Source organism: Heterodontus francisci, chromosome 30, assembly GCF_036365525.1.
Source record: "Heterodontus francisci isolate sHetFra1 chromosome 30, sHetFra1.hap1, whole genome shotgun sequence".
Lineage (NCBI taxonomy): Eukaryota > Metazoa > Chordata > Chondrichthyes > Heterodontiformes > Heterodontidae > Heterodontus > Heterodontus francisci.
The window spans coordinates 15620197-15634918 of NC_090400.1; the positions used below are offsets into that span (position 1 = coordinate 15620197).

General features: G+C 39.3%; 1 protein-coding gene across 4 annotated transcripts in view; it reads left to right on the plus strand.

Moving 5' to 3' along the window:
• LOC137346594 (lysine-specific demethylase 2B-like) overlaps positions 1–14722 on the plus strand; it is a 174186-nt gene that overhangs the window by 67493 nt on the left and 91971 nt on the right. For 3 of the 4 annotated variants that reach the window (XM_068010123.1, XM_068010126.1, XM_068010124.1), the window contains exons 3-5: positions 3202–3345; positions 4989–5075; positions 6269–6484. In XM_068010123.1, coding sequence (XP_067866224.1) covers positions 3202–3345; positions 4989–5075; positions 6269–6484 — 447 coding nt within the window. The remainder of the gene's footprint in view (positions 1–3201; positions 3346–4988; positions 5076–6268; positions 6485–14722) is intronic. The other variant, XM_068010125.1, reaches the window with a different exon arrangement.

Sequence of the window (14722 nt, forward strand, 5' to 3'; positions counted from 1 at the left end):
ATAAGCAGTTTCTAAATTTAGACACAGTGGCAGGAGTGAGACGTGTGCTGGTGAGGTAGAGCTTGGTGTTTTCAATATATGTGGAAACTGGCGTGTTTTCGGATGCGTGTAGATGAGAAATAGGCTCCAAGGATAGATCCTTGGGTGTCACCAGGAGTAACTTTGCAGAATGGACAGAGAAGTCATTTGGTGGCAGTTCGCTGGCTTTGATTAGATAGATAAGAATGGAACCAAGCGAGTGCAGTCCCACCCAGCTGTTTGACGATGGAGAGGTATTAGAGGAGGATGGTGTGATTAATTGTGTCAAAGGTTGCAGGCAGGTTGGGAAGGATGAGGAGGGATAGTTTGCTTTTGTCACAGTTGCATATGATGTAATTTGTGACTTTGAGAGCTGTTTTGATACTGTGGCAGGGGTGGAAATCTGATTGGCGCAGCTCAAATGTGGAGTTCCAGCAAAGATGGGCACGATTTTGGAAGGTAATATGATGAAGGAATTTGGAGAGGAAAAGGAGGTTGGTGATGGAGTGGTAGTTTGCAAGGACAGTTGGGTCAAGGGTGTTCTTTTTTTTTTCAGGAGATTGTTGATGACAGCAGATTAGGGAGAGAGAGATAGAACCTGAAGCAAGAGAACCATTAACAATGTCAGCTAACATGGGGGCCAGGAAGGAAACTTAGATGGTCACTAGTTTAGTGGAAATAGGGTCTTGTGAGCAGGAGGTTGGTCTCATGGACAAGAGGAGATCAGCGAGGGCATGAGGGCAGATGGGAGAAAAACTAAAGGAAACAAGTTCACTGTTAGGGCAGGGGGTAGTCTTAAAAGCAGTTTGTTCCAGGGAGCTAGGGGAAGAGAGGGAAGTGAAGAGGTGTTTAAGAAGACTGCTTGTAGTAGAGAAAAGAAGTCAAGAGTTAGCTTTGCATTTCAGGATGATCCTGGAGCAGTGAGCAGTTTTTGCAGATGAGACCCGATTGTGTTTTATGTGATCCAGCCAGATCTGGTGGTAAATGGCTAAACCAGTTGTCTGCCATATTTGTTCAAGTTTGCGTCCCTTGGATGTAAGGGAGCGGAGATGAAAGCCGAACCAGTGGGAACGGCTGGGATAAGAGAGAGTAATAGTTTTAATGGGGACGAGGTCGTCTAAGGTGGAGGTGAGGGTGTGGTTAAGCAGATTGGTAGCTGCAGAAATATGGTGAACAGAGAGCCAAAGGAATTTGAGAATGCAGTTCTAAGTGATTGTTCCAGGTGCAGATACAAAAGTAAGTAGGATTTGGAGGGGAAAGCAGGATGTGGGTGGAGAGTAATAAAAGAATGTGATCAGAGATGGCCTTATCTGTGATTGATACTGTGGGGGTAGTGAGGCCATGTGAGATGACCAGGTCAAGTAGGTGCCTGTGAATATGCATTTGGGAGTTTTACATGGAGGGTGAAATTAAGGGAGGATAAGAGGGCAGTGAACTTGGGGAGAGAGAACATGTTGAATTGAGATGGAGGTTAAAATCATCAAGGATGAGAGTTGCTCAGTGCAGAGGATAAGGGAGGAAAGCAGTGATAGCTGGTTGAGAAAATTGGCATGGTGGTTGGGTGGACAGCAGAGAACGAGGATCCTAAATGAGAGGTGAGAGGTGGAGCAAGGCGGTGCACAAAGGAGGAGAAATTGCCAGAGGAGTAAGGGGACAGACCAAAGTGAGAGCCACACCACCACTAAGACAGTCTGGGTCGTTTACAGGTTCTGTGGGAGGGGAGTTTTTCGTTTCACTTGGCAACATACTTGCATGATCATCAAGTTTTACATTTTGAATCTTTCATTTTAAGAAGAATTCAGGTCACAACTTGTTTGTTGACCTCCATTAATGCTGTTCTGCAACCAGTTGCCGGAAGGCACGAGAGAAAAATTCAGGAATAACTACTTCAGATTTTTGTTGTGACTTGACATAGTGGCACCATGGAAATTGATAACTGAACATGTCAAATTTGGCTCCGTGATACATCCTCAGAGACAGAAGATTTGTGGGTTCAAGCTCCACTTCAGGATCTGAGTGCCTAATGTAAGCTGGAACTTCAGTGCAGTACTGAAAAACTTCTGCAGTCTTTCAGATGAGACATTAAACTGAGGTCCCTTTTGCCCTCGCGAGAGGATGTGATAGAGACCATGTCCGATTTTCTTTGAACAGGACCGAATTCTCCTGTTGTGACTGAGAGTTTTCTTTCCACAAACACCATCAAAAACAAATTAGCTGGCCATCTATTTCATGACTGTTCATGGGACCATGCTGTGCACAAATTGGCATTTGCATTTCTACAAAACAATAGTGAATACGCTTTAACAGTAGCTCCTTGGCTGTGAAGTGCTTTAAGATGTTCTGAATATGTGAAAGGCACTGTATATATAGGTTAATAAAAGCAAAATACTGCAGCTGCTGGAAATCTAAAATAAAAACAAAGTGCTGGAAATACTCAGCAAGTCTGGCAGCATCTGTGGAGAGAGAAACAGTTAACGTTGCGACCTGAAACGTTAACTCTGTCTCTCTCTCCACAGATGCTGCCAGACCTGAGTATTTCCAGCACTTCTTTATTTTTGTATGTATAGGTTCTTTCTTTAACTGTAGACCTAAATCCTTGTCCCATAGCTGGGCAGTAACATAGGGAGCAATTTTGTTTTTGAGATGGGTATAAAATTGGTTGCCAAATATTAACATGGTTAATTCCTTGTCTTAAAGCTTTGCATTCTTGCAAAAGCACTAATGAGCTCTGTCGCAGTACAAGGGCCAGTGGAGTGTAGGTTCACATCAACAATTGCCCCTTCTCTCTAGGTTTAGTAATTCCTTTGGGAATAGTGTGAGAATAATCAACAAATTACAGCACACAGAAGTACTGTTTTTGATAACTGTAAAGCACACTGGAATAGCCTGACATAGACACTCCATCCAGGTTCCCTTCCTCAATAGATTTCTGGCCTCTGCTCAATGATTATCCATGCTGTATGGCTGAGATTAGGAAGTCAAAAGTTGGAATTAAACCTGTGCCCATTGAACTTGGCAATACTGCATTGGTGCTGCTACATGCACTGTCATCACCAAGTTTATCCTGTGTTCCAAAATGTCACATTAAGCTAAGGTTATGCATGATATTAAGGATGGTGTATTTTACATTGTGTATTATTTATGACTAGAATCTATTGATCTCTATCACTTTTTTTTCTGCAGCCTGTGCTACCCCACACTGCAGTCTGCAAGATTTGTGGTGAGGCAGGAAAGGAAGACAATGTGGTGGATGAAGCAGAGAAATTTAACGCTAGCTTAATGGAATGCTCCATCTGCAATGAAATCTTACACCCAGGATGTTTAAAGGTATGCTTGACCTAGTTGACCTGACAGGTCATATTTTAAAAGTATTCTTGCATCTTTCATACTTGAAATATTTTTGATAGGATTCATTTGAACTGTGTGAATGAGCAACAGGTTGTTTTAAGTGGATAGTGCAGAGGTGAAATGATTGTCACAATAATGAATATTGCAATGAGTAAATTAGAGAAATCTGTCATGAAATAATTACTATTTTGAATACCTGACAAAATATGGAAATTAAAATTGCTATGTTTTATGCCTTCCAAAAAAGTACCACAGAAGTGCTTCATTCAACCTCATTGACTATAATGCTGCATCTATTCTGCATAAATGGGACGTTTAATGGTTTCCTAGGACCAGAGACTAAAGAGAAGTGGTGCTAAATGCCAATTATTGCTGATATTTGGGCTTCTTGCAGGGGATAATACATGATTCGCAGCTGCCAATATAATACAGTTGCATTTCGACTCTCTACACTTGGTGGTTTTTTTCATTTCTGGAGGGAAATGTTAGAATTATATGGTAAGTTTTATGATGGCGCTTTGCAGTTACTCCCTGACTGGAATTGTTTGGAGCCTCATGCTGCGGACACATGACAACCTAATTAAGTGTTCAAAAGCTATGAAAATCAGGTTAGTGCTTACCGACTTGATGTTTTATGTGGTTTGTCCCAGAAGGCCCGTATGAAATACGTGCATTTGAGAATGAGATCCTTACGGATGTGTTGAGCTTTTACGAGAGGGTTTCCTTTTTCTGGGATTCAATTTGGTATGTTGCTTTTTAAAAAAATATATACATACATGCACTATTTTTTCATCTAACGGAATCAAATTAAAAGCTGTCTTTAAACAGCTAAACTTGTAGAATGGACATGCTTATCGAGTTCCTGTTGCCACTCTGGAGATAGAAGGATGAGATGTTCCACAGAAATACCCGTAGGCACAACTGCCTACGTCTGAGGTGTTATGCACCAACCTACCGTTACCAAGAAGGCAGCTCTGCAGCCCCTGCAAGAGCTACTTAAGCATGCTGGGAAGATTTGTCTTTATCACTGACACTTCATCAGGGAGTCTTAGAACTTTGTCATCTGCTGTAGTCCAGGATACAAAAAATCAGCCTGTCCTGGACTTGTGTGCAATTGGCCCCTTTCAGTCAAGGTAAGTTGGCAGTCCATCACTGCATACATAAGTTCACTAATGCTTTGTTAAAATCTGGACTTATTTTGGTATCTGCCATGTGACACTTGTTTTAAGGAGCTCAGATTTCTGAATGCTTGTTTCAGCTGGACAGGAAGGGTCATGTAAGCAAGAGGTCTGTATGTTTCTTAGTGACATCACTCTCCTTTTGTACTCGAGTCGAAAATGATTGAGCAGGTGCATTGAAACACGCGCAGTGGCTAATAAACTTTACAACAGCTGAACTTTGTACTATGAAATTGAGCTGATTATTGTTCAAACTTTTCCTTCAACCAAAACACACAGCATTTTTATTTTATTAAAAATCACCAATATAGCCAACTATTTTTCAGTCTGATGTGCATTACATACACCAGGTATTAACGACGTCTACTCTAGTTACCTGATTATTTTAAATCTGCAGTTGTTTTGATAATTGTGTGTGCGTATAATAATTTTTTTTTGTATCAGGTAGAAGAGTCTGAAGGACTTATAAATGATGAGTTGCCAAATTGCTGGGAATGTCCAAAGTGTAACCAGGAAGGAAAAACGGGCAAAGTAAGTACTGATAAAATAAGTGATTTTATAAAGGAAATTCCCAATTTAAAAAGAATATCAAACCTTCTATACACAACTAAGATGATATTTGGGACCATGTTACTATCTGATCAGAAATTATTTGAAGCTAAAACCAATAGAAATAAATTCTGCTTGTTGTACAGTCTGACACAAATATTTCTAATTTTACTTGTACTGTATAATCTCCATCTCCCATGATGGAGAGAATCTTTCATCTTTCGCCCCATCCCTACCCTGCTTCTTTCTTCCCTTCCTCCAGTTTATAGATCCGAGGTAGACAACTCAATATTTTCTTAATTGAGTGTCTAGAAGCTGTGGAGGAACAAAGATTTAGGTGTCCATGTGGATAAATCACTAAAGGCTAGTGCACTGGAACACAAAGTAACCAAAAAGGCTAATATTGACCTTTATCTCAAGATGTTTGCAGTACAAAAGTGAGGAAGTGGTGTTTCTATCATACTTCCAAAAATATTTGGTGACCAGCCTGGCAATAGAAATTTCAAACAAAACTACTTGTAATCAAGTGATAGGTTTGGCAAGCCAGTACCTAAGCCAGACTAATCTGCAGAATTCCATGATACTGATGATTGATTTTGCTGGCTTAGAACCCAGAGGGGTGGTCCTGTCACTGGAAGTAGGATTTTTTTCCACCTTGTCTCTAAGTAACCCAACAAGCCAAAGTCTCATTGGGGGTAATGAGGTCAAGGCTGGAGAAGCTTGTGCAGCTTACAGCAGCTCTCCTTTGGTTAGCTTTATTGTTTTAGCATAGTTTTGGTACACTTGGCAGCGGGGAGTCCCAAGCTCTTTGGGAATGTTCCTTTGGGGAGAAAGTGTGGAGTCCATATTATGCAAACAGAAACCTTGCAGGTTGCTTCAGACATATCATAGATTGAATTAGAGATTCTTCAATGTGGTGGTTGGTCTCTGTGCATCTCAAGCACCTGGCTGACAATTATCCACCCCTCCCCACCTCCCTCACTTAAAATTAGCAAGCAAGCCACCTTTCTAATTGCTTCGTATGAAGCTTTGTACTTATAAACAAAACACAAAGGGAAAGTTGCATTAAAGTAAAATACATGTAGACCACATACCACACCAGGCAGCGCAGCGCAAGCTTCTCTGCAATAGCGGGTGGTAATGTGCGTTTATTCCCATTTCCGATCTTCATGCAGAAGAGAGGCCCTGGGTTTAAATTCGCCTCCAATCTTCCTGGGTCTCTCTTAAAGGAGTTTAAAGAAGGTGAAGATGGAGGGAGACGGAAGTCTGAAGATCTTGGACGTCCAAAAATGGAGGAATATCATCCCAACAGGCGGAAATCTGATGATGGTTTGGGGCTCAAACGAAGAAAGGAAAAGGATCTTCCAATGGACATGGGCCCAAGAAAAAAGGTATTGCATTTTTAAAAATATCGTTTGTTTTAAAGATGTTGGGCTAAGTATGGCTAGTTGGTGGCACTTCTTGTCTTAAGAGTTCATCCAGATACAAACTTAAAGAACTCTGTGATATATGGGCATTTTCACTTGTGCAATTTGGTTCAAGGCTCATATGAAATAATTTGTGCTGGTTGTCACTTGTGCTGACCTGAGATTCTGTCATGTATTTGAGTAAATGTGAATTCATTGGTTGGCACAGGAAATGGGATGTATAAGTACCTATTTATCTTAATTATTTGTACTGCACATTAATAAATTTTTTGAATTACATTTGCTGACTACCAATTTGATGAACATAAAGTACTGTGGATTTTAGGATCTTGTGTTCCAGTGTGGATATTTGCATGTCTGGGATCAGAACAAAAACTATTAGGATGAACCAAAGCTCAAGGCATCTGTTGCAAGTTAAACATTCCTATAATTTGTGTATAAATGGATTTGTGCAGCTAATCCTTTAATATTGGCTTATTCTGATTTGTGTATTGTATAAATTACATAAAGGCGGGGCACATCTAACCAGCGAATTCGTTTAGGCACTGAATCAATGAATTCAATCCAGTGAAATAGGGCTTCGGAAAACCGAGGGTCTGTATGAGTTTTTCAACTTAAACTTTACAGAATTTGGTCTCTTAATTTCAAAAGGATTTGCTTTGAGAATAGAAGTCTTTGTTCGAGCTAACTGCAATGTCTTTTTGTGCATTCCTTTTTGCGAAGCCAATTATCAAGCTATTTGCACAAACAGTTCTTTCTGGCAACTTGGTTTGCTTAAAAATGTTTGTTGAAGCCTTGCTGTGTTGATGCTGCTGTGCCATCGATTGTTACTGATGTCTTCTAAAACCCTTGTCACATTCTGGTTTTATAGATGAAACCTCAGAGGTGAAAGTCTTCTGAAGAATTACTTGTTTTTTAAAAAAAATCACATACATAAATCTGGTAGAACTTTTACATTCAAGTATGTGGTGTAACATCCAAAGATAAAGTATAAATTTAATACCATAATTAATATACATGGTATATTGAAGTGATATTAAACCACCAGCTGATATGGGCATTGTGGATGAGCAGAAGATGTGCAAATGTGGAGGGGTTAAAATAATTCAGTGGACAAATTGCTCCAGAGCTTAATTCCAGTGTATTGTCTGCCTCAGATGAATACATGTGCAGCCAGAATCATGCAACTTTTAGTTAGCTCGGTAAATATCTGGTAATTGTACTTAAAGTTCTTTCGTGAAATTTTGCTTATATAGCGTAGAACAGACACAGGAAAATGTAGTTCTTGCTGTTTTTAACCAAAGCTTGTCTTGAAATCTTCTGTAAATATTAGCACACACTTGGGTGTCATTTACATTTTATTCTGTCTGTTCAATCTAGCATTCTTTTTCCTACTGGCATGGATGGTCTGGCTGTGAGCTCCTTTTTTTATTTGCAGTTAGTTATAGCCTGTTTCAGGTCCAAGCCTGGTTTTCATTAAAACTTGAATCACAATAGTATTGTCCGGTTTGTCAGCCAAGCTTGACAATAAATGTGTTTATCAAATTTATCAAGGGAGAAAGTGATCCAGCAGCAGAAAAGTGATGCCAAAATGTCATTGAAGAGTTGAAATGAAAAGATTGTGCACCTTGCAGAAATCCTACAGCTTAGAAATTGTTTTTTTTTTCAATACTGTAGACCTCTTGCTAGGCCTTCCAGTCCATTGCATCTGTGACAACTCTTTGAAAAAGCTATCCAATTAGTCCCACTTTGTACTTTTTTCCCTTTCAGTTATTAATCGGATTCCTTTTTGAAAATTACTGTTGAATCTGTTTGCACTATTCTTTCAGGCAGTGCATTCTCTGCTCTAAGGAGAACAACTCCAGCTTCTCTAATCTCTATGTAATTGAAGTCCCTCATCCCTGATACAATTCTGGTAAATCTTTGCATCTTCTGCAAGGCCTTGACATCCTTCCTAAAGTGCAGTTCCTAGAATTGAAAATAACTCTCCAGCTAAGGCCTAAGCAGTATTTTTATTAAGATTTAGCATAACTTTTTCTCACTTTTGTACACTATGCCTCTATTAATGAAACCAAGGCTCCCAATACTTTATAAACAGCCGTCTAAACCTTTTTCTGCCGCCAACATAAATTTTTATGCATACACATTTGGGTTCCCCTTCATGCATCCATTTTAAAATTATACCTTGAGAATATATTGGGCTGGATATTGTTCTGTGGCAAATGAATGAGCCCAACCATTCATTACAGTTACACTTGCTCACAGTCTTTCTATTGGACTTTGGATTGGAAATTGTGGTTATTAGAAAGCCAGTTTGGTGTAACACTCTACAGGGGATCTGAGACCAGTCCGAACAGGGTAAGCAGCTGCTTATCTCCTTAACCAATCAGATTGAAGAATCATTAATGAGGAGTGCCGAGTCTAAACCAGGAAGTGTCAATGCCAAATCAGGTACAGAAAACTAAATAGAGGGATAGAAAGATGGGATTGAGAGAGACAAAGAAAAAGTTAAAAGTTTACTTAAATAATTTCTTTTTAAATCTCCAGCATTAATTAAAATAGATCTCACTGATTTACTGGGCTGTCCACTCAGCATACATGGCACCAATTACAGCCACAAAGTTCTTCAAAGCTCTGAACTTCCTCAGGTAGATCTCCAGCTCCTGTCTTCCAGGATGCAGCTGCCGATTCTCATCAGATGGCAGTTCCCCTGCAACCCAAACTCACGGTATGGTCTTCACCAAAACAGTGCACTTCTCCACAGCCTCCTTAGCTCTGCTTGCGATGATGGTGTGGATCTACCAATATTACTTTTAACTGAGCCCTTCGGTGACAACCCTGTGCACTGTACGGCTAGGTCTGGTTAATTAGTTACCTTAAGTAACAGAAACAGATGCAGCAGTTCATATTTGCCTATTGCCAGCTCTTGAATCCAGCCTTCACTTTGTTCAGCCTGCCCGCACTGTACTCCCCTGTAAGCTGAGCTCGGTTGGCTCCATGCCTTCAAAACTGATTAGTACCTGAAAGTTTCCCCACCTGAAGTTTTGGTTTCAATTTCTGTTTGTTTCAGTTTCCCTTTCAGTTAGGGTTAAGGTTAGCGTGTCTCAAAAATAAAACCAGCTTTGAAACCAGGGTCGTGCACCTAACATAACATTCGACAAGTCATTTGTTCAGACAACAGCTCGCACACGCTCCCCCACTGGTCCCACAAATTGTGGACTGCATCACCGCAAGCAGAAAGAATGATGGGCAGCAGTATCTACAGCAACTGTTTGTGACCCTTTTACGTTGCACCTGATGCGTTGCTTCTCTGTCAGAGCTTTAGGAAAACCATCTCCTAAAATGGATCTTGGTTCCTCTGACAGAACCATGTCACTTCTGCAGCTTCGAGACCAAAGTTGGGGCTGTAATATAAGAGGACATTTGAATATGGGTGAGATTAGTTAAAGATGTGAATGACATTCATTAGCAGATCAGTATGTGTGCACCAGTAAATTCTAACTTTTAGGTAAAAACCTATTTTCAATAAAATCTTTGTTTTTGTGGAATACTCTAAACTGAAAAGGGGGGAGGTGAACTAATCTTGGCCATTGAGTCCTAAAGATTGCTGAATTTTGTTTAAAAAAACAAAAGTGTTTTGGAATGTCTTTATTGATTTACCAGTATGGTAAATAAATGAATGTCAAATATCGGTGTCACATGTTTAAAATTACGGTATCTCTTGTCCACACCTAACTCCCACCCTAGTCCTATTGGTCTTAGCTATTGTAATCTAATTGTACCTGTTTGTTTCTTGAGGCGCTATTTATTTGTTTGTATGTGTAGTATATACAGTATATATTCATTTTTATTTGTATGCGCACAATATATAATGTGTATATGAATTGCACCCTGGAGCAATGCCCAAAAAACTGCGGCTGTGCATTTATTTGGTCTGTTGGAGGCCAGTTTTTATAAGTCTTGTTCTATCTGCATTAGCTTGAAGACTGTCAAACAAAAATTTGCTGTTTAATTCTTGTTTAAATTCCCTGATAGCATATTTAGAGAAGGGCTAGAAACTTGCCCACAACTTTGTGTACATGCTGTGACGGTAAGGGTTAACTCCACTTTTTCTAGATTATCGTGTGCATCAAGGTAGATAGATAAGATGTATTTCTGGAGATTAAAGTATCAATTTCACATGTTTCTGACCAATTATTTTTGGAGGTTGATTTTTTGAGGTAAATCTTCCCAAATCAGTGCAGTTAAAATAAATTTTGAAATTAACACATACTTTTTAAGATTAGAAGTGATAGGAAAGTGGAGTAAGGTTGGCATCTGATCATAATTCTGCATTCACTTGTTTTGCATTACTAGAATCAGCATTTTATGACCATATTTGGAACCATTTTTGTAGTTTTATATTGAAAAGCAATGAGCTTATTAATTTTTCACAACCTTTATCTCCAATTGCAGAAGCCACTGAATAATTAAGTAGTTGCAGTAGTACAAGAATAAGCAGTCCATGCTTCTGCATCGACGATACTTCTGTAATTTGTTGATTTCTAGTTCATGGCCATGTTTAAATGGTGCTGAAAGGTCGCATTAAGTTATTTAACTCTTCAAAAAACTAAAATCTAAAAAGAATGAAAATAGATAACTGGAGTGGAATGTTGAACTATCTCTAAAGTCCCGAAGCCTTCTAAAATCAACTCTAATTAGTTAGAAATGCCACCGCAGTGAGAATTAGAATTATGCATTAAATTATTACAGATTTTTCTAACAGTAAATTTTGGTTATGCATTTAAACAAACTAATACATATAGCTTTTGTTTGCTTATCCAGAAATAAGTTTACTTGTACGGAATATATTTCTCCATGTCATATACACAGTTGCCGCCTTCTGACTTAATTAAAATCTTTCAAAATTACTATCTGAATTTTAAAATACATTTCTTACTTGTTAAAGGAAGATGTATAGCTAGCTTCCAGGCCACAAATATTTATTCTATGTGAATACTGTTATACTGAAACTACTAAATAAATACATATGCAGTGAAGTACAGGGCTTTTAAAGCTAAAATAACGTAAAACCATGTACAATATAAATAATAAAAACAAGAAATGCTGGGAATACTCAGCAGGTCTGGCAGCATCTGTGGAGAGAGAAGCAGAGTAAACGTTTCAGGTCAGGTGTTCTGATGAAGGGTCATTGAAACGTTAACTCTGCTTCTCTCTCCACAGATGCTGCCAGAGCTGCTGAGTATTTCCAGCATTTCTTGTTTTTATTTCAGATTTCCAGCATCTGCAGTATTTTGCTTTTATTTTAGTGCAATATAAATAGACTTATTATGTAACTTATTTAAGAAATTATCCCAGACTTTGACTTTAGAAAAATTATTCTGCACTGTATTCTATTTTGTGAAGTCCTGAACTTGCATTTGCACAAATTCAGGGGATACATTTTCTTTTACATTAATTGTAGAGGGATTTCCAAGACCAGAATTGCATTTAATTTGAAAATATGCAGGAACACTGAAAGTCTGCACATGATTATTTAACATTTAAATCTGTTTTTCACGTGGCAACATTTATCCAACAAAACAAAGGTCTGCAGCATTTCATAAAGCATACTGAAAAGGAGTTGCTCTTTTGTCTTCCTACATTCTGTCCATCACATTTTAAAAAGTAGGGTATTGATGCAATGTTAGTCCGCTGACATGATGCAGAAACAACTCTGAAGGCAAATAATGAAGAATTGAAGGTTAACAGGACTGCATCTCTGACCATTCACATCAAAAGTTTACTTATCCATAGGATGCTCTTCCTGTTCTGCCAATGTGAATAGATCACAAAATAGTTACATTGTCCTACGTGCTAGCTTGTTTCTCATTTGGTGCTTGTGGGCATTGGCACATCTATAATATATTCATAAAGTAGAATAATCTCAAAGGCAAAAAATGCATTTGTAGCGTACCTTATCATTTCCTCAGGATGTCCCAGAGCATTTTACAATTAATTAATTACACTTGAAGCCCAGTCGCTCTTATATAGGCAATTTTCACAAAGCAAGGCCCCTAAAGCAACAAACAAGTGAATGACCAGTTAATGTTTTTGGCAGTTTTGGTTGAACGATGGGATATTGTCTAGGACACCAGGAGAACTCCTTACTTCACATAGTACCATGGGATCCTTTCCATCCACCTGAGCAGGCAAACACCTGAACAGTTGAACATTAATCAAAATGCTGTCAACTCCTATAGTGCAGTTCTCTTTCAGTACTGTGCTGAACTGCCAAACTCTATGGCCCACATTTTATAGTAGTAATTATGGTGAATCTGTCAGCATTCGCTATCAGTACTCCTCTGAATATGACTCCTCGGGTCCGCACATGGGTGGTTAAACGCAGAAATCCAGAAGTTGCTGTCAGCTACTCTACCCTTCTCCATGGGGAGCACTATTGCAGTCCCAGAAGACTTCAATCAATTAGTAATCACTGAACGATGAGAACTCACCTTTTAAAGCTATTAGTCTCTCTGTAAAATCTCTTGAAAAAGTTACACCTTGTTGAATGAGATGCAACTGGGTTTTAGCGGTGTACTAAGTTCATGATTACTGCTGAAAAACCTCTCTGGCTCGAGAAAACGAATTTTATGTTTGTGAAATGTCAAATTTCTGAGTTATGATAAAATTCTACCTTAATCCTATGTGCATGCCTGAATCATTTACCCTTCGCTTTTAATTCAATTTTGCAGAGTCAGTGCTTTTACTTTCTGACTTGCTGTCTAAGAATACTATCATGCTGCTTACCCTGCTTGATGCCATCATTGTTGAACACCTGGAGAATCCCATGACTTGGCATCAGATTCAAACTAATTTTGGGAAAGGTGCAACCTACATCAGAGATTGCTAGATCTTTGTGGGTAGCTTTCATTGAGGCCAGTGGTGAGCGCCTTCACTTTTCCACTGACTCTGAAATCTGGTCCTATGTGCTCACGTCATGGAGTGGGCTTGAACCTAATCACTGAGCCAAGCTGATGGTGCTTATGTTACAAAGCTAGGTAGGGAAGCAAGTTGTGAGGAGGACACTGAGTCTACAAAGGGATGTAGGCAGGTTAAGTGAGTGGGCAAGAATTTGTCAGGTGGAGTATAATGTGGGAAAATGTGAGCTTGCGCACTTTGGTGGGAAGAATAGGAAAGCAGAGAATTAAATGGAGAGAGACTGCAGAATGCTACAGTAGAGTTATCTTGTTCATGAATCACAAACAGCATGCAGGTACAGCAAGTAATTAGGAAGGCAAATGGAATGTTGACTTTTATTGCAAGGGGAATGGAGTATAAAAGTAGGGCAGTCTTGCGACAACTGCACCTAGAGTAATACATAAAGTTTTTGTCTCCTTAATTAAGGAGAGATCTACTTGCATTTGCAGTAGTTCAGAGAAAGTTCACTAGGCTGATTCCTGGGTTGAAGAGGTTGTCTTGTGAGAAAATGTTGAGCAGGTTGGGCCTCTACTCATTGGAATTTAGAAGAATGAGAGGTGATCTTATTGAAATATAAGATTCTGAGGGGCCTTGACAGGATAGATGCTGAGAGGATGTTTCCCCTCATGGGGGATCTAGAACTCTCGGAGGCACAGTTTCAAAATAAGGGGTCTCTCTTTTAAGACTGAGATAAGGAGGAATTTCTTCTCTGAGGGTCATTCCTCTTTGGACTTCTTTTCCCCAGAGAGCAGTGAAGGGTGGGTCCTTGAATATCTTCAAGGCTGAGCTGATTGACGAGGGACTCTAGGGTTATGGGGCGGGGGGGGGGGGTTGCGGGGGTTGGGCAGGCAGAAAAGTAGAGATAACGCCACAATCAGATCAGCCATGATCTTATTGAATGGCAGAGCAGGCTTGAGGGGTTGAATGGTCTAATTTTGCTCCTATTCCTTATGTTATGAGATGTCATTCTGGTTTAAAGAATGTTAGACAAATGTAAGCTGCTTATTGTTACAGCTAGTTCAAAACACGTTAAATACCAAGCTAAGTATGGGAAATAAACATGCATAAACTTAACTGGCTTTTTGTAGTTTATTTTAAACCATTTAATATTGCATATTTTTGTGTCTCAGTTTTTTCCTGCTGAGTATGTGTGTGTATGTATGTATGTGTGTGTATATATGTATATATGTGTATGGAGCAACTGCTGTGCTAATTCCTGCTGTCCCTTGTCTGTCTGTCCCT